Here is a 22,760-nt window from a genome sequence, read left to right on the forward strand (position 1 = left end):
GAAGTAGCAATCGATGCTGGGGTTGTAGGAATCTTTGATATGATTTCTGCAGCATTTGCTTTGTGCACTATTATGGCTGTGTATTTTTCTGTGTCCCCGGATCCACGGTTTCCCATCATTTTTTTCACAAAGCAAGTGAGAATGGTGTTTTCAATAGCTTGTTCAATAGCAATGTAGTTGAGCTGGTGCTGTAATATTGATATTTGAGTATTAGTTGATACAATGTGTTGCAGTTCTTATATAACTGGTGGTTAATAAATTTTAGTGCTGGCGATATACTAACCTTGTCTTCAAGTTCTTGAATTTCAAGTAGAGTGAAGGGCAATAGTTGCTCTGCATCATTGTCATATAGATCAAGTGTGAGCATTCCAGAGTAGTCAGCCAGCTCTATGGTTAATCTGCATCTGCAATTGGGATTAGATATTAGTGCAGTGATGAGTAGTGGAATAATTTATGATATTGTTGTTTTGTTAGTTACCTTGGAACGACATTCACTTGCTTATTGCAGGAAGTGCAGACAATTTTCCAGAGTGGTTTTGCTCTGAATGATTTGTGACAGTTTGAGCATGCATTATACCATAAGTGCTGGCTTCTGTCGAGAAATCGTGGAGTTCCTTGAATCCAGTAAGCTTTTTTCTGAGAACAAAATACATTATCAGCTGCTTGATTCTGTGGCAGATATAAGCAGTAGAGAAGTATGAACGTTAGAGTTGTAGAATCTTACCGTTGGGAATTTTAGGAAGTCTGTGATTGTGCAGAGCTCATCTTCTGAGGGTTGTGGTAGGAGTTTTGCTCGATCACAGTATGCCTTTTGTGCAATGAGCTCAGTAATTTGTGACTTGTTTTCCACAGCCCTTATAAGCAGATGGTGATGATTAGCTATTAAACTATTTTAAAGATATTTGTATGACAATAGTTGGTGGGTTTGTATGAGAGCAAGTGGTTACCATTGTTTCAGTGAGGCACCTTGTTGTATAGGAGGGTTCACCAAAATACTTGAGCCAAACTTTGTTGATAGATTCAGAGCTGGAGCATTATGTGTATTAAAAGATGATGGATTGTATAAAAGATTTAGTTCTAATATTTTGAGATTTACTTACTGTGATAGGATGAGACCTTCACTCGAAGTGCGACAATGAGTGGCATTGATTGAATGATATTTGCAATAGTCTGCCCTTCATCTGTTTCATGCTCACCCCACAAAGTTAGGATGACTGGCATGAAGCTGCAATATAGTTGGTTAGATATTTATGTCGCATTATTGTATATGGATTAAAATGAAGATTGTGTTCTGTGCAAAGCCATTGGTTGATAAATCATGCAAGTTACCTGTTATCTATGATGACAATTTCTCTGGTTGGGGTAGGGCCTCTGTGATTTCGTGGATGAACTTGTGCAACAATGCCAAGGGTATCTGTTTTTGTCATTTATTAGAGGTAAACTAAATAGTCATGTATTGAGTATTATAAAGCTGAATTTAACTCCTGTGCATTACCTATGTCTGAAGTGTCATCAATATGTTGATAGAATCTTCTGAAAGGTGTGAATGTGAAAACAGAGGGAATTTCTGGAGGGCTTGCTTCATCGATTGCTTGGACAATGGTAGAGTTGTCAATATACCAGGTGCATTGATTTTCATGTGCACGGTATTCCAGCGGAGTGTATTCAACTCTTGCATTGGATATCATGTAACGTTTGTACAAGTTGAAGTGGTTGCGGAAGAATTCTATATCTGACTTGTATATCATAGCTTCCACTGTAATTCCCTATACATGAAATTTGGTTTTGATTAGAATGCGAAAGTGTACAGTGAGATATAATAATTCTGTGACAGAATTTATTCATGTGTTTACCTGGTTATCAATCAGAGTAAGCTTCTGATAACGATTTCCTGCTTTTGATAGTAGAGGTTTCTGCTTGTCAAGGACTTGGGCTATCGTTGTCCAGTATTGAAGTCCGGGAACGATTTCAGCAAAACCTATCACTTTTCTGTCATCCTGTAATTCAGAAGAGCAAGTAATGGGTAGTTTCTGAGCAGAAATATGAGAACAGAATTCTTAATGTATGCTATAGAACCATATGCGCATGAATAGATAAGAAAGTTATTCATTTGCCAAATCTAATACTTCTCTATATACTACATTATGTGTTATTGAGTCTTCTCCAGTGCTAAATATAGCTGGTTTGATCAGAATTTTTATTGAACTCTTGTTCTTAGCTCTTGACATTGCTACATATAACTGGCCGTGTGAAAAAACTGGTTCACGTAAATATATTCCCACAAAATCTAGAGTCTGCCCTTGAGCTTTATTGATAGTCATAGCGAAGCATGGTCGAATAGGAAATTGTATTCTTTCAAAAGATACTGGCGACTCTGGATCATTTTCTATTCTGAAGCAGATTCTGTGAAGGAAGACTTCCTTGCCAGTGAATTCTCCACAACTTATTGTAGCATATATGACATTGGACTTTAAGGATTTGCAGATGAGCCTTGTTCCATTGCATAGTCCTTGGGGCGGATCAATATTTCTGAGGAGCATAATTGGAGTGTTTGGCTTGAGAATCAATTTGTGAGGTGGAAATCCATTTGGTGTTAGGGCATTTATGAAGTCCTCCATGATTGTTTGGTCAGAATCTTCAATACATTTGTCTCGGCTAATGTATTCTTGAATGCAACCAGGCATATCGTGTATGAGCTGCTGATTAATCTGATCAACAAACTCATTTTTTGTTGTGAGTATAGCACGATTTACAGCTGAGAAATCATGATGAGAGAATATTGACAAATCTGGGAATACCGTGGTAGTCAACTGTTTGATTGAATCTTCATCATTTGTATATCTTATCAGCATTGATGGAGGTATTTGTATGCAGTCGTTGTTGACAGTAGGCTCTGTTCCATTTCCAACACGAAGCAAATATTCAATGAATTCTGGATCATCCCTTGCTCTCATGTTTTCTGTAAGTTGAAGCTTATGAAGGTGTGGCCATATATATGAGTTGACTATGCTGGCATCAATGAATTCTGATTTTGTTCCTTTAGGAACAACTGGTAATACCTGTCGAAAATCTCCTCCGAAAACGATCACTTTAGATCCAAATAAGGCGTTTGAGTCCATTAGATCCTGGAGTAATCTATCAACAGCTTCTATTGAACCTTTATTTATCATCGGAGCTTCATCCCAAATTATAAGACTGGCTTTTTGCAGAAGTTCTGCCGACGAACTTTGCTTGCTGATTCTGCAATTCTTATTTTTTGTTGTATCTAATGGTATGTTAAATCTTGAGTGAGCTGTTCTCCCACCGGGCAATATTGAAGCTGCTACTCCGCATGATGCTGTAGCCAGCGCAATGAATCCTTTGGATCTTGCCTCAGCTAATAATGCTCGATAAAGGAAAGTTTTTCCGGTTCCACCTGGACCATCAACAAAAAAGCATCCATGTTTCTTTTGGAAGACTGCATGAGTGATTATATCAAAGGCAGTTTTCTGATCATTGTTTAATAGATCAATTTTTTGCAGATCAGACTCTAGCACAGTGATTCTTGTCTCTGCTATTGTGTCCCTCGTGCTCTTGTTGAGATCATTAAAATTTAAAAGATATGGAACCAGGGCATATGAGTTAATATCTCTTCCCATAGATTCAAGAAAATTGTTTATCTGTTCTAGAACCTTGTATCGTGTTTCATCAGTTGATATATCTGGTATTTTCATGAAATCTTCTGATAGACAATGTTCAAATTTCTCCCATAGCTTTCTAGCATTTAATGGAGAAAAGTGTACCAGCAAAGTTGCAAACAGCCTTCTCAATATGTATGGCATTTGATATGAACTGGCTTCTTCGAGGCATTCTTCTTGCGATGTATCTGATTCAAAGTATCCTCTGAGAATTGCTGCTTCACGGAATGTGTTTACGTATGTTCCATTCACTGTCTTGAGGTCTTCAAATGATTTGGGGCCTTTCACATGTGTTAGAAGTAGTCGAAGAAAATAACGTTCTCCTTCTTTTATACCTGCTGTGACAATTCTGCCAATACAGTCCTTTTGCTTTCTAGGTTCCCATTTTTTTCTTCCGGGGTACCAAACGAAGTGCTCTGGGAATTCTTTGTATGTGCACTTAAGATCCTGAGCTAACTCATCCACAGAATTCATGTAAAAGAATTCAGTTAACATAGTTCTTTTTGTATACTTGTTGCTGATTACATCTCGTAGGTCTTGATCAGGTGTGAAACTCATGGACTGACAGTTTTGTAGATGGAGCTGGAGATGAATTACAGAAGGGTGGATCTCACTGAGGTTAAATCTGTACACTCTCCAAATTGCTTCAACTGCACACACCCATCGAGCTGATTGGAAGTCCTTTATTTCATCGATTGGAAGAGGTTGGGAGCTATTATTGTCTTGAGCAGGAGCATCTGAGTTTACTCTGAAATGAATCCTATCATGACCCTTGTATATATATTTGTATATATATTTGACAGCTTTCACAGTGGAACAGATTTCAACATTTATGTGGCAATCAAATTTTGCCAATAAGTATCTGTTGTGTGGAACTATCCATCTGTTATCAAGCTGATGGCCACGAACAATTATTTTCTGTCCATCATTTCTCCTTCGATAAGTAGGATACGCATTCTTTCCATGAAAGGTTGTCTGAGCAAATGATTTTGGGTAATTATTTCTGCATCTTTTCTTCTGATTTCCTTGCATACAAACATTATCTGGATTTTGTGCTCCGCAAGGACCGTGGATCATGTGCTTTCGAACCATTCTGAATAAATGTTGATTTGCTGTTATATCTGGAATTTCTGCACTGACGATTTTATCATAGGATTCTGTGGAATAAAGTTTTGAACCTGGCTCTAAAATTATGAGGAAATGAGTATGCGGTAGACCACGTTTCTGAAACTCAACAACATAGGTATAAGCTGCTACTGCTCCAAATATTTGTTTCTTGAAGAGTTGGTCCTTCAAAAGATCAAGCTTAGCATGGAAAACTCGAGCGAGTAAGTCTGGTCTGTTATGACCTTCATCAGTAGGTAGCATGTGTTTTTTCATCTCAGGCCATGAAGGATTGCATGTCATAGTGATAAATAAATCTGGTTTGCCGAATTTTTGCACGAGAGCCATAGCATCAACATATCTTCTTCTCATGTCGCGAGGACCACCTATGAATGATGCTGGAAGAATAACTCGCTGACCTATTTTGGATCCTTGGCAATGTCCTGACATGACACTGTCCATTATGCCTTGAAGTTCCTCTCTTCTTATTAACTGTTGTCGGCTTCTGTAATAATCAAGTCTCTGAGATTCTATCTTGATGTACATATCGATGACATATTGTTGAAGTAGTCGGCCGGTATTGAGTATGCCTGGAGTGTATTTTTCCCGCATCTGCAACTTGTATGCGTAATACTCACGCATAGATACAAACTCTTTATTGTTTTCAGGATTGTGAGAAGCTGTAGAACATGTTATTCAATATCAATCTAATGATATAGTAACTGTATACTGAGGAATATAATTATTGACTATAATTTTTGCTATACCTTGGTGTTCAGCTGCTATTAGTTCTTCTGCAGATTTGCAATCAGTAGAAGCAGGAGTGCAGTTGGCTGTTCTATTGTATCTTTTCCTTTTGTTTGGATTATGTGGTGCTGTTCTTTTTATACCAGGATGCCATCCTGTCTCTCCAAATGGAAACAGCAGCGGATACTGCAATGGATCATAGCATCCATAATAGTAGTGCACCAGATGATCCTTGCCTTCTTTAGTATAGATTTGGATATGCCTTTTGTATCCTTCTCCAGATTCTTGGCCCTCTACCCACAAGGCTGCAATTTGAGATGCAGTTGGTTGATTCCAAACTCTCTGGTCATTTTCTGAATGAGACTTTAAGACGATTTGATATGAGTCGAGATTCGGAACATTTTTTAAGCTTCGGAGAAAAGAGGCATATGGATTCGATTCCATGACATGCATAATTTTTTTCACTGCACTTTCTGTTAGGTTCTCTGATGTAGCCAGTCTGTTTTCTAACTCATGCTCTGTATCATGAAAATATAGCTGCAAATAAACAGTCCTGCACTCATGTGGAATAAGATCCTTGATGAAGTGATAGGTTTGTCCCTGGACTTTGAATGTGTAGATACCATTAGTTCTCCTGCATAGGGATCTGTCATAATGTACTCCGAAAGAGGTGAAGGCAAACATATTATTATATGTTCTGACATATGTTCTGAAAGAAAGAGCTTCAGCAGAATGACCAGTATATAGTTCTATGAGAATATCTTGAAGTTTGTTCTCTTGGAGAACTATCTGACCAGCAGAACAGCAGAAATTTGGTGTTTCAGAATAAAGTTTTTTTGCTTCGCAATAGCTGCAATCTGGTTTGGGAGCCAGTATGTCTGGTTCACTGCTGATGCATTTCAGTGCTTCAATTCCATCTGGAACTTTTTCACCTACAGTACAATGAATGTGATAGTAATTGTTGAATACAAAAAAAAGAATGACAAAAAAGTTTTGAATGTATATCATGTTACATTCATAAGAGTTTTTGTTTTTGTACCTCTGGTGTGAGATTTCTGAGTTTTTCTTGACCTTGAACGTTTGTTGCCTGTGTGGATATTAACAGAACGTAATTAACTCTAATATACAGAGGTTTAATCTAATGCTCATTAGATAATGAAAATTAATAACTGAGGTTGTATCTGTACCTTTATGTGTTTTAGCAATAGATTTTAAGCATTGTTGGCTCATTTGATATTCTGTTGCAAATGCTAACAATTCTAGAAAGCCAAAGTTGTGCAATCAATGGTATTATAAAGAAAAGAAATGTATGTAGAAGTTGAATACGGATCAGTAGAATCTTGTAGATCTAAAGTTGTAGCAGTGCTGAGTACCTGGAGCATCTTCTATGTTTTGGGGAAGAAATTTGAAGCAGTTCATACACATGAAAGATTCAGCTGTTGACGCAATGTAAATAAATGATAGTGGAAGAGTGAGATGAACATGGTAAAGCATCATATATTGAACAGTATATTTTTGTGCTGAAAGTAATTTGAAAGAATTAAACAACAAGTTATTTGCAGTAGTTTCAGACCTTTGTCATGCGGTGGAGCACTATCTGAGCATATATGCTTATGGTTGGTGGCTGAAGAATTACCTAGGTTTTAGAAAATTGAGAAAAGCACAGTTATGTAGCTGAAATAAGAATTGTTATAGAACCAATTATATTTACATGAAAATGATAGAAATGAATACCTTCTTCATAAGTAGAAAAGCAGAAGAGACTACTTTTGAGCTTTGATCCAGGGTAGGATACACAGAATCGATTATCTGTGGCATAGAAAAAAGTAAATGGATGATCATATTAAAAAATAAGAAATATATTATTATAATAATTTTGGGTATCAAGAACAATTTGTAAATGCAAATAACAATTTGTATGTGTATCATGTGGAAGAGAAACAGGATATTTTCAAGCTTAAGTGTGGAGAAACCAGTATGATGCATTTGTAAAGCTAAGAGTAAGGAAAAAAATAGAAAATATGGAAAACATTGTTACTGTGATATTGATGCAGAGGGGTATTTTGTTGAAGTTTACCAGTGTTAGTCTGATTCTTGGAGCCAGGTAATTGAAGGTTAGAAGAAAGAGCTCCAATGGCATTTCTATCAGATGTTCGAGCAAGCGTACTTTTATTATATTTTCCAACTGCAATTTTTGATGCTTTAAACGTCAATATAAGTATAACAACAGAAATGGAATGTTTAGGAGATAAAAAATGAATAGGAATGCAATAATATGAGAAAAATAGGTGGCTAAAGCTCAAAATACATACCTGTGTCATGAAGATGCTGTTGAATTAACTGTGGCATCAGCACTCCTGTGTATAGTAATAAATATTTCCATGGTTTCATATTTTTAGTCACAAAAACTACAAACTAAAAATGTTTGTAAGCTTTGTCCTGGAGTATATACGTACCATTATTATCATTGTTGGTACTGGATGGTCTGAGAAATGGTTTGATGTTGCACTGTTTGGTAGGTTGTACAGATTGTGGATCAAGCGTCTTGGACAACAGTTTGCTCATCTTTCTTCTGTGATACGCTTCTCTATTTTTTCTTCGATGAGCTTCCTTTTGTTCGACAGAAAGACCAGCAAATTTTTCTCTGTTTTTTTTATTCCTCTCATTTTTTTTCTCACGAATTTTGAGATCATCGTTTTGTGCATATAACTCAGAGGAATTCATGATGCTTGTTAGTTAATGCAACTGATTTTTATTGTCCATATAAGCATGCAGGGAAGAGAGCACAGTTCGTTGGATGAAATAAGTAAACCATACCAGAGCAGAAACTACAAAAGTGGTTACAAAATACTTTGAATAAACTGAATAAACTTAAGAGTATGTTAAAGGAGCTAGTGAAGGAATACCTCCATCGGTAGTCAAGGCACAGAGTTCTGAAGCAGACCTGTCGCAAGCTAAAAAAAAAATCTGAAGTCACTAAACACAGATCTTTTTATCTATCAATAAGGAAATGAGTAGAACAAAACATCAGAATGATATCAGAAGATAGTAAAAAAAAATTTGTGAAACAACTAACATTGCAGTACCTGGTGTTTGAGGTATTTAGTTGAAGAGAATTGGTAAGGAGATTCTCATACAATCTGGAAAGCAGAGCATATAAAAGACGTTGCATGAAGACCATGTGTATATTTGGTACAGAAGAAAATGCAGTGGTCGACAGCTAAGTAAAGATTAGCATCAGGTCATAATAAAAAGTCCCTTCTGTCCTTTTTCAGATTCATAGCATAGATATTAAGCAGCTAGATATCAGGGTTTGCATCGTAAAATTGAAAAAGTATTTGAGTTCAAATCATGCATATCTATTTCTGTGAGATCACAATTATCTATGTATTTGCATAAGTTGTACTTCTTCATGCACACGTGTTTGTACATTTTTAACATATATAAAAGTGGGACTTATCTACAATCACATTTATCTATGTACTTATATTTGATTTATATGCATCTACTATATACTTATTATATTGATTAAAGATTATTATTCATATACTTATATTATATATATATTGATTATTATTCACATACACAAATATATAAACGTATACATAAATTCAATCTAAAATAATAATAATTACTTTTAAGAGTGTTTTTGAAAAAAATTATAAGAATGTTTTTACAAAGTATTGAAAATAAAATAGTTTGTAGAATATGTTTACAAATATTTTTTTAAAACTTAAAAAAATGGAAACTAATTTTTAGATAATTGCAATGTATAATTGTAATTATCCATGTACTTATTGTATTGATATACAGATAAAAATATATATGAATCCCATTTGAATCAGTTATTTTTGGCAGTGTTTTCAAAAATTTTTGATAGAATATTTTTAAGAAGTATTCAGACATAAATATGTTTACAAATATTTTTTTAAAATTAAAAAAATATCAAACGAATTTTTAGATAATTGTGATCTATAATTGTAATTATCCATGTACTTATTAATATATACAAATCTATATAAAAAGATATATGAATCCCATTTAAATAAGTTATTTTTGACAGTGTTTTCAAAAATTTGTGATAGAATATATTTTTAAGAAGTATTCAGACATATGAAAATGAAACTTATTTCGCGCGTGATGAATGCCCATTTCAATAAATGTACAAGAGTTTTGAAGCAAAGACACAAAGTGCTTCTTGAAAGCGTCAGAACAAAAAACAATCCAAATTCGTCCGTGCTGATTGCCCAGTTCAATGAATGTACAAGAGTTTGAAGCAAAGAGCAGCAGCCGAAAGTACAAGCCGCGGAAGCAGAGTTGCGGTTGAAAAAAGCACCACTGTAGAAAGACAAAGTGCTTCTTATGTATATGTAAGGATCCGGAACATGGCTAGCAGTCCAATATAAGTACAGTATATAGCAATCAACAATTAATCACACCAAAAATACCATATCGGATATGTAATGGTCCCCTACTACTCAAAGCTGGCGAAAATGGAACAATATGACAGATAAGGATGATGACGAGAAGGAATATATTGTTGATCAAGCTTTTGGTATGTATGGAATGTAGTCAGCCACCACCGCCGCCATCCCCACCACCGCCATGTGAGCTGCCACCACACCCACCACCGCCAAATTCAGAGGCATGAGAGGCGGCAACAACCATCACAGCGGTGCCAATATCAGTGCTGCTTGCGGTATTTCCGGCATTATGGGAGCTGTCAGCATGATGACTACCATGATCAGCACCCACATTCACATTGACATCTTCTCCTTTCTTCCTTCCTTTCCCATGTGATTTAGAATGCGAAGGTTTTTGCCTTGGAGATACCTCCGGCCGATCCTGATCATTCTTTGGTTTTGTTGTGCTGCAGCATGGGATGCAAGATAAAGGGTTGCAGCAGCATATCTTCATAATTAATAATGTAAAAAAAAAAATTAATACTGTAATAAAAAAAATCACAGAACCCCCTTTCCTTTGGAGCCCTTCTTCTGATCTGAAAGGCTCTATAACCTAAATAAATGATCTAGGGGGGGGAACAGTAACAAAATGCTTTCTTAGTTGTCATGCAATCATTAAGAGGAGGGGAATTTGGTACAACACTAGTGTCTTTGAATTATTCTCCCTCCTTTTACAGCTAATACATGTCTCTTTGAGCTCTGTCTCTGTTTTCAAGTGCTAATCCACTTTTCATGAGGGACTCACTCTCACAGTCACTGCACTAATGCATTGACTAAGCTTTTTATACACGAATGCTTTTAGTGGTAAAGTGAAAGGTTCCGTTCCCATGGTAAAGTGGATATATAGCTGAATGATTGGATGTATTTGTGGATATATACACAAGTGACTATAACTGGCATGGATCAAGGAGATTCTGTTGTGTTGTACTTGTACCCAAAAAAGGGAAGGGGGGAAAATATGCACAAAAAGAAAAATGATGCATGAAATAGAGAGATTGTTCCATCCACCTACTTAGCAAGTTCAATAACCTTGTAAATTTGATTACCAAACACACACCGATTAATTTGCAATAATAACAATTGATCTAGAAGGCATCGTATATAAATGACTATTAGTATAGGATTAAAACAGTTGATCTGAACATCTCATAGACTAACATTGATGAACAGGTTGCATTGTCTTATGGGACTCAATTGTTCAAATTAGAGCTCCAACATTGGCCATTTAGCCTGTCGTTCCTAATTCATCAAAAGTAGATAGTACAAAACTGGAAGCAACAGAGCAGGCAACAAGAAAATGTCTGAGCCCGGGTTCGAACCGGGGACCTCTAGTGTGTGAGACTAGCGTGATAACCGACTACACCACCCAGACGTTGTTGACGCTCCTTAGACTTTTTTATATTTAACAGAAAAACAAATGTCTTTTTGTTTCCACACGTACCTGGGCCTCTTGTTGGGTCAATAACACTACTAATGACTCACGGTGGTTTCATTGGAGAGATCCACAAGCAGAGAGCCCAAAAGCCATCCACTGTCGTCATGACGTCATCTTCTCCGACCCGAATTAAATGTAACGGACGTTAAATTCGCCGTCGAAACTTTTAAAAATTTCAGGCAGCTCTGAAATCGAAGCTTTTGCAGCAGGCGGATAATTGGTTCATCAAATCAATTCCTGTAGATTGCAAGTTCTTCTTCGACCAAGGCGGCAGCATTTTGGAGTCCAAAAATCATGGATGCTCGTCACGCATCTCTAGGTCGACGAACGGTACGGATCTCTGCTTCTGATCAATCAGGGTTGCCTCAACCCAAAAAAAAAAAATTCATACACACACACACACGCACACACTCATTTGATTTTATTTCGTAGACATTTATGTGTTTAGGCTTCCATTTTTCAGTTGGAAGAAATTCGTCAGAAAAGAGCGGCAGAGCGATTGAGCAAAGCCGCGTCCGGACCTGATCTCACCCAAGTCTCCAGCTCATCCCCTAATGGTATCTAATTTCGAAGTATTCTTTTCTTTTCTTTACCTTTCCTTCCGTTTTTTTCATAATTTTCTGTTCTTTTTTGTCTTGCAATCGAGGTTATCTTATCTTTTTTTTTTTTAATTCTTATTTTCTCCATTTTCGCTTCTTAATTTTGCGAAGATGCTGTTGGGTTGAAGAAATCGGAGAGCGGAACCAGATTGTCAGAGGTATCTGTACTTACCAATGTTCGATTTTTATGTTTTTTGGGACTTGAATTAATTAAATTGAGATGTCATTATTTCATTTTTATGAAGGATCACGGTTTTTATTAGGGAAAAGAGGTTTAAATACCCTAGGCATGAATTTGAGTTAGATTTGCTTTCTCTTTTTTGATATTACTTTGTTGTCGAATTTCCCAATCATACTACCTGCAGACTGATATTGGTGGCTTAGTATCTCAATTAAAAGAAATGCAAAAGAGGAACACGGAGCTGGAAGAAGTAAATAGGACTTTGTACTCCAAGGTATTACTTTACGACATGATTAAATACCTTTCTCTACTTCAGCCTTTACATATTTATGTGGCAGCATCTATTTTGCGGGATAATTCTCCTTACTTTTCCACAACTTTTTTAAAATAAAATCGATATGGAAATGATCTTATTGACATTTGTTTCAAATTGTTTAAGCTTCAAACTAAAGAGGTTGAGAGTGAGACACTACAAAAGCGGCTTAATGAGCTGGTAAATGCATTACTCATTTTTTTTAATTTCTATTTTTTATGCACACGGTGAATAGTCAGTCGATTGTGATATTTCCTTGCCATTGTTTTTTCAATATATTGTGGCTGATTCAAATCTATTTGAACTGGAATTGCAGGAGCAGAATACTGTACCTTCACTTAGAAAAGCTCTCAAAGATGTTGCTATTGAAAAAGATGCAGCAGTTGTTGCACGGGTACATTTGATTAACTTCTACTGTTTGTTTGTGTTTGTGTTTTCTTATAAACTTTGCATATCTTTGTACCGTTTCTCACCTCATGAACTCTATACTTTAGTATAGGAGGACCTGTCAGCCCAGCTTAGAATGGTGAAAAAACGTTTAAAGGAAGCAGAAGAAGAACAGTACAGAGTATGGTAGTTACTTTCAGAACTAAATAGTAAAATTTTGCTGTATCTTCCTATGCTGATCATTTGTCTTCTGCTAGGCTGAGGAGGATGCAGCTGCACTCAGAGCAGAATTAAATTCATTACAACAGCAAGCTCTGAGCGATCTACCCAGTGGAATCCCAACATCAGGATATGCACCTGACCACATAAAAGTCATGGAAACTGAACTTTCTAATATAAAATCTCAACTTGAGGTTAGATTGCTACTGCAGCTTATGTTACCCGGACTTGGTATGGGAGTCCTGCCGACACGGCTAGCCTAGTGTAATATGAAGAGTCGAGGGTATGCCAGGGCAAAGTGAAGAGTCCGAGTAACATAAATTGCAGCTTCTTGTTTTCTGTGAGCTCATTTCCTCTCAGTTTGATAATCATTGCTTATAAACGTTTACAGCAAGAGTCACAGTTAAGGCAGCAAGAGCGACAACAGTTAGCTGACGAGCAGGCCCGAGCATCTGTCCTTATTTTACAGAAGCAGGAATTGGAAGAGAAACTTGCTGCAATGTCCAAAAGGGTAACAGGTATTGTTTGTCGGTCATCTTAGCAGACTAAATTTGAACTTTAACTGGCAGTTGCATATATTACCTACAAGTACTGTAACATGTTTTGACATCTCACTATGTGTGGTTGTAGTAAGAAACATTTGATTTATAAGCTTGGTTTGTTTAAGTTGACTTTAATAGTTATCCTGCTCAGCTGCTATTTTGTGACACGCTTTTTCATTGTTAAACATGCTTTACTATGCCAATGTTGTTCTTTTTGTAGTGTTATTTTCATTGCAGCATTGTATTGTTTGAAGGATAAAACCTTAGTGCTATTGTCAGAGTCTTTCTAGAATCTTCATTTTCTTTTTACACATGTTGTTTAGATAAACTTTTTTCTCTGTACTCTCCATGTAGATGAAGCAGCAGAAAAGCCAAACGACAAAGGGCTGTCAGCGGTAAGTGTTTCCATTGCATGGTTTGCAGTTAGATTTTCTTACTTGTGCTACCCAGCACTATACCTGTTTTCTTGGGTAGTATTTCTTATAGTAACAGGAGTTATTGGTACATGTGCCCATGTTCTTCTGACTGATTCCCACCGTAGCCTCTATCCTTCTTTTGGTTTTCTTTTTGTACTTTGTGATGCACCTTAATCATTGCCTTGAACGTCATGCATAAATTACATTAAAGGTTTCTATATCTTCCAAGTCAACAATCTCATGACATGTGTTTACAGGAAGATAAAGAGAGACTGGAGAAGCAAATGCATGATATGGCAGTTGCCATTGAGAGGTTAGAAAATAGCAGGCAAAAGCTTTTGATGGAGGTACTGTCTTTTGTTCTATGACCTTGGAATTGCCATCCAAAATGCACATGTTGTTTTATCATCTGCAGTTGCCAGAATAGGAATTAAGTTTCTCTCTGATCCTGTTACAGATTGATTCCCAGTCTTCTGAGATAGAAAAGCTTTTTGAGGAGAACTCAAATCTATCATCTGCTTATCAAGAGGCCATGGGAGTTGCTGTGCATTGGGAGAACCAGGTACTTGCTATTGCTGTCCTCGTGGTCCTTTGCTCAGCTATTTGTTGGGAATATCATTGTTCTTTCTTTTACTTTCCGTTTCCAAAATGCGTGTGTAAAATGTATACCATAATTTGCCTGACATGATTCATGCAGGTCAAAGATTGTCTAAAGCAAAATGATGAACTCCGTAGCATGTTACATAAGCTGAGAATGGAACAGGCCAGTAGACCAACTTTGAATGATAAGGTGGGCATTTCAGAATCCACCAAAGATGGCCAAGATGAGATGGCTTCATCCACATTTTCTCCCGAAATCATCTCTCTGAAAGTTAGTTCTCCACATTTATAATCTTCACCCCTTTTATTACAGTTTTAAGTTTCTTTAATGCTTATACAGTGGGTGAACATGTGTATCTCTTGTCAATTGTATTATGCATTTAGCATCTTCATTTTTGTGTGTGTAGCTGTGTTTTTTTGGCATTTTTTTGTTTTTGTGGGTGTGTTTGTTTTTTTTTTTTTGTTTGGGGGGGGGGGGGGGAGGTCCATTCCTGTACACATTTAAGGTATAAGGGTTTCGTTCCCATATGCATTTGAGGTCCAAAAAAATAAGTATTTTCCTATGCTTGCAATTTGTGTCTGATATCTTACTTGTTTCGTCTCCTTGGGTTTTTTAGGCAAAAACGAATGGGAGACTGGTACAGATGGATTAAGTATAATGCTTACTCCTAGTTGTTTGATTTGTATAGGCTCAACTTGTAAATGAAAAAAGCAGAGCAGAGGGTCTATCTGCAGAGGTGCTGCAGCTCTCAGCACGACTCCAGCAAGCTACACAAGCTTACAATGCTCTTGCACGCCTGTATGTATCTTCTCTAATACGTGTAACTGCTAAAAGAGCATCTTATTCTGCCTTCCTTTTCCATTTTTGTTACTTAACTTTTGTCTTTACTGTTCCAGCTACAAACCAGTTCTGCGGAACATCGAGAATAGTCTCATAAAGATGAAGCAAGATGGCTCAGTTTCAGTGCAGTGAACATATCAGAGCTGTCTAGTTGTTTTTCTTATACCAAACTGGAACGGAAGTGCTTATTTTGTTAGAAATGTCGTCGTTTTAGGAAAGGAATGTTTTGAGTTAGCTGTAGGACGTGGGCAATTGATAATTTTAGCCACACAAAATTCTTTGAATGAATACGTTGTTCCATACTCATCGATGTATGCGACTATATTTTTCTTCCCTTTGGGTGACAGAGGTAAATGATTCCAACGTAATTACAGACGTTACGGCGAGGATATTAGCGGTCTGTGAATGTATTTTAAGTTTCTGGGTCCAGCAGTTGGAAGTAAGAAGGGTGTGAAGAAAGGTCAGTGGTTGGAAAAAAAAAATGTTCTTAAAATGTTGCACATGTACCTTTCTTTTTAAATTAAATTTTCCATTGTTCGTTTATTACAGTACAACGTTTGGCATCGTAGGCTCGCATAACGATTAGACCTCGCCTATCAGGCACGAATGCGCAAGAATCGAATGTACATGCAAATTCATAGGCATGTTTATACTTTGAGATGGTAAATGGTTATGACATACAATGTGAAGTAGATTTATAACTGTACCTGCGGAAGACAAAACCAGCCGTACAAAAACAAAAGTAAAAAAAAAAAGGTTTTCTACGAGCTTTAGATGAGGTCTATAGAGGATTCTATAATGAAAATCAAAGAGTTGACACCAAATTCCGAGTTACCAGTAATCCGCACATGAACAAACTCCATCTTTGAAATGGTGAAAGCGGTTCACGTCTCTAACTAATATTTCTCTATCTGCAAATTTAGAAATATACTTCGTAAAAGAGTGGCAGTCTTCACATAACCTCAAGTTCTTGGTGATCCTTATGGTCTCCCCTTTGCTGTTATTAATCAGGCCAAAGGCAACAGCCAATTTTTCACTATGACCGAGTATGATTCGCTCTTTCTCATCTGCTTCAAGATCATAAAGCACAACTTTGGTTTTTGGTACATAACCCTTTTCCTTCATCTCTATGAACAGTTTTATTAGCAAGGCATGAATCTGCTCAATTTGTGGATTAAACTCGTCAACAGATGTGAGTGAGTAAACTTTTCTTCCTACTTCAATCCAACAACAACCAGAAACCTTTTGCAGTCCCCTAGCTTCTATAAGCTTCTTCACTCTTTTCACCTCACTCCACATCTCAGCTTCTGCATAGATATCAGCCAAAAGAACATAATTACCTGCATTTCTAGGTTCAAGCTCAAAAAGCCTCTTGCTTGCTCTCTCTGCAAGCTCAATGTTACAATGGATCCTGCACGATCCAAGAAGAGAACCCCAGACCTTGGCTCCTGGTTCAATCCGCATGTCCTGTATTATCTTTGCTGCTTCATATAATCGATTGGCTCTACCAAGAAGATCAACCATACAAGCATAATGTTCCACAGTAGGAGTAATTCCATGTTCTTTTATCATGGATTCAAACAAAAATCTGCCCTCCTCAACGAGACCAGAATGACTACAAGCTCCCAATACACTAACAAATGAAATTGGACTCGGTGACACTCCACTTAATATCATCTCTTTAAAAACTTCAATAGCTTCTCTTCCGAACCCATGAATACCATAACTCGAGATCATGGAATTCCAAGCAACGACATCCTTCTTCTCCATCTGAGAAAACACGCGTTTTCCCCATTCAAGATTACCACATCTTGCATACATAGTCACCATGGCACTGATAACTGGTAAAATGGAATCAAGACCTTTTCTAAGTATATAGCCATGTATCAACTTCCCTTGACCCAATGCAGCAACCGCAGCACAAGCTTGAAGCACGCTGACCATCGTAACTGAATTAGGCAATGTATCGCAGTTGTCAAGCACCAATTGGTGAAAAAGTTCCAATGCATCAAATGGCTTGTCATTTTTTGCATAACACGCAATCATAGCACTCCAAGAAACCACATTTTTCACCGGCATCGAATTGAATACACTAGTTGCATCTGCCACACAACCAAATCTTGCATACATATCCACCATAGTAGTCATAATATGGATATGGCTCTCATACCCATGTCGTAGAATGTGAGCATGAATTTCCTTCCCTTTTTGTAGCAATGAACCCAATGTCTCAGCAGCAACGCAAGCTTTCAGCACATACGTATACGTGAACCTATCCGACGGAATTCCAATCCGATTCATACGGCTATAGAGACCCAATACTTCTTCGCCACGACCCCATAATGTTAATGCTCGAAAAAGTGCATTCCATACATAAATAGTTTTCTTAAGAGTTTTATCAAACACTTGGCGGACACGTTCAATGCAATCCAACTCGTGATACATATTGATGAGCTTGGTGGCCAAAAAGGGATCCTGATCGAACCCATTATCGATCAGTTTCCGGTGAACAATAAGGGCGTCAGAGAGGGAATGTTGGTTGGCGCAAGAGAGGATGAGGAGCTCGTAGGTGTGTTGAGTCGGATAGGGCTCCTGGGAAAGGAGCTCAAGAGCTTGTTTGAGCTGGCCCTTTTCACAGAGAGATTGAATTGATGGGTTATGATTAATTGTGGAGGGGGTGGTTGAGGTGGCGGTGGGGGGGCGGAAGGCGACGGTGGCTTGGTGGTGTGAGCGTGAAGCCGGCCGGAAGTTGAGTGGAAAGTAGTGTGGTTGAAGAGTGTGGGAAGTGTAAAGCGTCCACATTTAAATCAGAGATTTTAGTGCTGTTTTGTGATGGCATAGCAAAAGAGACAGCTAATTACTGGACGGAATCTTGATTTTGGAGCTTTGGACCGGTTTAATTAAGTGACGGGAATTAGCTTCAGTGAATCATCGGAGAAGGCCGCCGCTGTCCGCTTACTCCATCTAGTGGAGGTCGGTTTTTCTAATATCTGATACTTTTATCAACCGGCCAGCAGACTCAATACCACATACATGAACATGCACACCAGCTTGGTCTATTGGCAGGCCTGGGCCTCTCCTAGAATCACCGGTGGGCCAGCTGTAAACATTGGAACCCCATAATGTGCGTTGCTTTTCGCATTAAGCCGCTTTGTCTGCTTCAGTACGATTAATGTACTAATATAAAATAAGTTATTTTTAGTATACAAAATTAATCCATATAAAATATGATAAATTATACATATCCGCAGTAGGGTTACCTCAAGAATTGCGTATAATCAAGCCAAGCCAAGCACAAAAATAGATCTACTGTTCAGTCACGCTTGAGCTTTTTCCTTTTTTTCTTTATTTTTTTTCCAGCTTAAAGTCCAGACATTAATCAGTTAGCCAAATAGCCAGGCGTTTTGCGCAGAAATGTATGCACTTCATGCAAAAAAGGCGGTTGTTGACAAATGTTGTTATAGCTCAAAATGCCACAGCAATAACTATTCTACAACGTTAAAGGAGGGAAGGCATTAATGCCTGAATGAACACAAGCATCAAATATTACTAGATCCCGGTGACTCATATGCTCATTGAGCAACTGTACATTCTACAAATCAATAAAGCAGTTTCAGCATCAGGAAGTTGAGCCAGGATCGCTGATGACACCCAAGAAGTCATCCTTTATGGTGCCAATGCAGAACTGCAAACAAGAGCTTTATTTGTGAGGAAAAGATCATTGAAGAATGAAGAGAAAATCATGAATGCCAGCAGTCAAAATGCAGATATTGAAGGATTAACACGTTCATTTACACGTATGGAAATAAAAATAGCTTTCATTGCTATTGTTTGTAATAGTCCCATGGAGTCGCATCCTATTCTTCAGTTGTTTTATTCAGCTTTCTTCTCCTTTTTGGAATCATTAAGCAGATTATTAAGATAAATATTTTTTTTTTAACAACCATCAAAGAAAGTTCATGGTGGACTTCTATGACACCTTAACATAAACTCGAACGACTTGATAGTGATGTTTACATATCCAAAACAATGCCTGTTCAGATAGTTCATAAAACTACTAGAGTTTGGTGACAGCCTAAGCCTTTCTATCAGTATACTCAAAACTCTCCAGCTTACATCCCAATACAGGAACAAAACATACTCAGGACCAAAAAACATTTCAACCAAGCCTTGTACCCCTACTTGATACACAATTTCATAATTTCCAGTCAAAACCCACTTAGTAACTGTCATATTACACATTGACCACATACTTGGGGCAATCAATAGTAAGTAGAATAGAATTTGCAGAGAGAAAATTGCTTCAAATCCAAAAAGAAAACCAATGTTTACTAGCACCACATCACAAGATGGATAGAATAAGTACATACAATTTCTGTAGCATCAACACGAGTTCCAATTATCTTTAGCCGAACCTCGCTGTCTTTCTGAATCTTGACCTGTTAAGAACCAAAGAACTATGAACTCTTATAAAATATCTGCAAATTCAAATGGATAACATACATGCTGAAATACAGGATTTGACAAAATCGAAAGTATGTATGCTACATACAGATCCATCTGAAGTTGTATAATTAGGCACGTCACCAGATTGAAATTCCATATCATCTGGTATCAACTGTGAAGAGAGAGAGAGGGGTCATATACATAAAGGACAAATAAATCCTTGTCATACAACATCTACATAGGTCAATTATACCAAATGCCAAAAACCATAGGATTTAGAGATGAAAATGGCAAACCACTCAAACAATAAAGTAGAAGCATCTGAATACTAGAATTTTATATCTGTGGGGGACTATATAGTTAATCATGTCATTTAGATAAGGATCTCAAAATGATTTCATCAAATTATCTTGATGGCATACTTAAAATAGTGATTCAGTATGCCGGTTAAGCATATACTATTTCCAAAAGAAATGTCTGTTATTCTGCCAAACATGGGTAAACTTCACGGGTGGGGCATGAGTATCTTGAGCTCTGTAAGATCCCTCTGTTCCTCTAGTTGATGCTCATATCAATCTCATAAGGCAGTCAAATAAACAAAAAAGGAAACCAAGTTTAAGTAACATATATGATGCCAGAAACATCAGTCTTGAGCAAAGAAACTCAGCTTCAACTTCCTAGCTCCATGTACACATTTCCTTCTTAACCTCCTCAAGCTACTCAAAAGTGCAAAGGAAAATTGGAGTTAACCAAGGACGTCTAATAGTGACCAGGAATTGCAACTTAGGGCACCGCTAGAGTTTGTAAAGCATGCTAAATATGAACATCAGGACAGGACAGGACAGGACAAGACAAGACGCCACAGTTACCTCTAATTATTCATTAGAGTTTACTCCATTGGCCAGACCACTCTTCTTTTCATTGCCCATTAATCCAAAATTTCCTAAGAAATATAGTTACTAGTAATAAACATCAAACCCTCAAAAGCCCCAATTTTGGGATGGGATTTCAGCTATAAGACATCTTCCAACTCAAAAAAGTAGCCGCAGAATTATATATATAAATATCGAACAATTATACTCACGTGATTTGAAACAAAAATTTGGACAGGCCCTGCTTCAGCGAAAAAACCCATCTGCATAATAAATAAATAAGTAGGAGATCAATACGTGAAAAGAGTTGATCAATTATAATCCGATTAATATAAAGAGAAAAGAAAAATGGAAGCAGAGAATTGGTTTTGTAACCTTGTTGACCATAGTAACAACAGCTTCGAGAATTTCCCCCTTGAAAGGTCGAAAAACGACGCATAGATACTTGACCGGAAAGGTGACAAAGCCGGTGCCGTCCCTAATCAAACCCTTGCCCACGCTCTCAATGCCCGTGATTGCCACCACAAACCCATGTCGCCCGCTACACCAAAAGTTTCAGGCTTTATTTTTTTTTTCCCATTTTTCTGTTGTGCACAACTCAAATTTTCGATTAAAGAGAGAAATAAAAGTAACCAACCTGCAGGTGCCCTCGACGTCTTTCATGAGCTTCGAGACAAGCTTATCGCGCAGGTCCCGTCCGAAGTGGCGTGGGTGAAGCTGCATATTCCTCTCCAGTACTATGTGGAAGAACATCTTCTCTCTCGCTCTCAGATGATCACTACTATTCTCTATTGCTGGAACAAATTTCGACTCGCTGCAGAAACCCCTCTCTCCTCTCTTACAGTAGCATTTCCTCTGTCCACATTATATAATCCATGTCAGAAATTGGGGCGCAGATAATGCTTCCCAATATGGGCCGATCTTGGAATTGATCAGGCCTAATACTGATAGGCTTGTAGTGAACCAAAACTAGACAACTAGTACAATGAATTTAGCTAGTCTATATAACTTTACAAGGTAGTAATATTCTAATTCATACTACTATTTGATACAAAATTAATATCCTAAAATGCAATTTTAGTCTCTAATGTTTAACTCATGTGTAGTTTTAGTCTTTATTTATTAGAGTTTTGGCAAAAACAATTTATGGTCCTTAAAATTTTAGCAAGAGTAAATCCGATCTCCAATGTATCTAATTTAAAGCAAATATAGGAGAATTTTTTTCCAATTACTGACAGAATTTACTCACGTCTAGTCATGTGTTCATTAAATTAAAATTCAAAAGAAAGAAGCAAAATATTAGCTATCTTTCAATAATAAAAATAAAGACTAATAACTCATGTGCTAACTAATTAACTAGTCAATGAAAAAGGAAAGCTCTTAAGCTAAAAAAACTAAAACTAGTCAAAAAATTGGTCTGTAACTCACTTTCACTCTCTATCCCCATTGCTTCTAAACAAAAAATTGTAATACTTAATGTTTTCGTATACTTTAATAACTTTCTTTTCTTTTTTGTTTGTTGGTTAATTAGTTATTAATGTGCCATCACATAAGTTAATCTTATTTATTATTCAAGATTACCAGCTATTTTGCTTCTTTTTCAAGAAGTTTAATTTAATAAACATGTAATTGCACAAGATTGATTATGCTAATATTTGAAAAATTCCGTAAATTATCCTTAATAATTTGCATCAAATTCGATACACTGGGGACCATATTTGCTCCTGTCAAAATTTTAGGGACCAAAACTGCACATGTGCTAAATATTGACAAGAAGCTAGATTTGCTTTTGCCAAAACTTTAAGAACTAAAATCATATAGGGATTAAACATTATGGACTAAGGGTCCGTTTGTTTCGGGTGAAAATGTTTTCCAGGAAAATATTTTCTTAATTTCCCGTGTTTGGTTGCACAAAAGT

The 22,760-nt window shown here is 37.1% G+C and overlaps 4 protein-coding genes and 1 non-coding gene across 8 annotated transcripts; 1 reads left to right on the forward strand and 4 right to left on the reverse strand.

The window, feature by feature from the left end:
- Window positions 1–1,895: 1,895 nt before the first annotated feature.
- On the reverse strand, window positions 1,896–8,918 carry LOC140011587 (uncharacterized). Of its 4 annotated transcripts, none has more exons than XM_072060524.1 (13): window positions 8,615–8,917; window positions 8,435–8,482; window positions 7,985–8,172; window positions 7,841–7,885; window positions 7,606–7,713; window positions 7,263–7,337; window positions 7,102–7,164; window positions 6,902–6,964; window positions 6,716–6,787; window positions 6,568–6,615; window positions 5,549–6,460; window positions 2,799–5,461; window positions 1,896–2,708 (listed from the first exon to the last, which is right to left on the reverse strand). In XM_072060524.1, exons 1-13 carry the CDS (start codon window positions 8,707–8,709, stop codon window positions 2,103–2,105), a joined length of 4,986 nt encoding a protein of 1,661 aa, XP_071916625.1. In that variant the 5' UTR covers window positions 8,710–8,917; the 3' UTR covers window positions 1,896–2,102. The 4 variants fall into 4 exon arrangements, with proteins under 4 accessions (XP_071916625.1, XP_071916623.1, XP_071916624.1 ...); XM_072060525.1 differs by lacking the exon at window positions 1,896–2,708 and having other exon boundaries at window positions 2,831–2,959; window positions 3,060–5,461; window positions 8,615–8,914; XM_072060522.1 differs by having other exon boundaries at window positions 1,896–5,461; window positions 8,615–8,918.
- Window positions 8,919–11,289: 2,371 nt separating this feature from the next.
- TRNAV-CAC (transfer RNA valine (anticodon CAC)) lies at window positions 11,290–11,363 on the reverse strand. Its single transcript has one exon. It is a non-coding gene; the product is annotated as a tRNA-Val (tRNA).
- Window positions 11,364–11,583: 220 nt separating this feature from the next.
- Window positions 11,584–15,913, forward strand: LOC113710256 (uncharacterized). The gene is made up of 15 exons (XM_027233162.2): window positions 11,584–11,756; window positions 11,890–11,983; window positions 12,137–12,183; window positions 12,391–12,480; window positions 12,646–12,699; window positions 12,836–12,913; window positions 13,019–13,087; window positions 13,164–13,319; window positions 13,517–13,643; window positions 14,022–14,062; window positions 14,341–14,430; window positions 14,541–14,645; window positions 14,781–14,954; window positions 15,373–15,482; window positions 15,581–15,913. Exons 1-15 carry the CDS (start codon window positions 11,721–11,723, stop codon window positions 15,654–15,656), a joined length of 1,347 nt encoding a protein of 448 aa, XP_027088963.1. The 5' UTR covers window positions 11,584–11,720; the 3' UTR covers window positions 15,657–15,913.
- Window positions 15,914–16,148: 235 nt separating this feature from the next.
- On the reverse strand, window positions 16,149–18,477 carry LOC113723476 (pentatricopeptide repeat-containing protein CRR2, chloroplastic-like). Its single transcript, XM_027246560.2, has one exon. It carries the CDS (start codon window positions 18,324–18,326, stop codon window positions 16,356–16,358), a length of 1,971 nt encoding a protein of 656 aa, XP_027102361.2. The 5' UTR covers window positions 18,327–18,477; the 3' UTR covers window positions 16,149–16,355.
- Window positions 18,478–18,966: 489 nt separating this feature from the next.
- LOC113710269 (DNA-directed RNA polymerase II subunit RPB7) lies at window positions 18,967–21,755 on the reverse strand. The gene is made up of 6 exons (XM_027233186.2): window positions 21,480–21,755; window positions 21,218–21,383; window positions 21,055–21,105; window positions 20,077–20,142; window positions 19,895–19,963; window positions 18,967–19,209 (listed from the first exon to the last, which is right to left on the reverse strand). Exons 1-6 carry the CDS (start codon window positions 21,593–21,595, stop codon window positions 19,144–19,146), a joined length of 534 nt encoding a protein of 177 aa, XP_027088987.1. The 5' UTR covers window positions 21,596–21,755; the 3' UTR covers window positions 18,967–19,143.
- Window positions 21,756–22,760: the final 1,005 nt, after the last annotated feature.

The sequence above is a fragment of the Coffea arabica genome, chromosome 1e (assembly GCF_036785885.1).
Source record: "Coffea arabica cultivar ET-39 chromosome 1e, Coffea Arabica ET-39 HiFi, whole genome shotgun sequence".
Lineage (NCBI taxonomy): Eukaryota > Viridiplantae > Streptophyta > Magnoliopsida > Gentianales > Rubiaceae > Coffea > Coffea arabica.

Bases quoted from the DNA above. Each gene is read 5' to 3' on its own strand.
- LOC113723476 (XM_027246560.2), bottom strand. From the start codon at position 18,326: ATGTGGACGCTTTACACTTCCCACACTCTTCAACCACACTACTTTCCA.
- LOC113710256 (XM_027233162.2), top strand. From the start codon at position 11,721: ATGGATGCTCGTCACGCATCTCTAGGTCGACGAACG. The intron at 12,184-12,390 runs GTATCTGTACTT...TACTACCTGCAG, and splicing joins GCGGAACCAGATTGTCAGAG to ACTGATATTGGTGGCTTAGT. The intron at 12,481-12,645 runs GTATTACTTTAC...AAATTGTTTAAG, and splicing joins ATAGGACTTTGTACTCCAAG to CTTCAAACTAAAGAGGTTGA.
- LOC113710269 (XM_027233186.2), bottom strand. From the start codon at position 21,595: ATGTTCTTCCACATAGTACTGGAGAGGAATATGCAGCTTCACCCACGC. The intron at 20,143-21,054 runs GTGAGTATAATT...CTCTCTTCACAG, and splicing joins AAATTTTTGTTTCAAATCAC to TTGATACCAGATGATATGGA. The intron at 19,964-20,076 runs GTATGTAGCATA...GGTTCTTAACAG, and splicing joins ATACAACTTCAGATGGATCT to GTCAAGATTCAGAAAGACAG.
- LOC140011587 (XM_072060522.1), bottom strand. From the start codon at position 8,709: ATGGTCTTCATGCAACGTCTTTTATATGCTCTGCTTTCCAGATTGTAT. The intron at 7,165-7,262 runs GTATTCATTTCT...TCTAAAACCTAG, and splicing joins CTTTTCTACTTATGAAGAAG to GTAATTCTTCAGCCACCAAC. The intron at 6,461-6,567 runs GTACAAAAACAA...ATTGTACTGTAG, and splicing joins TCAGAAATCTCACACCAGAG to GTGAAAAAGTTCCAGATGGA.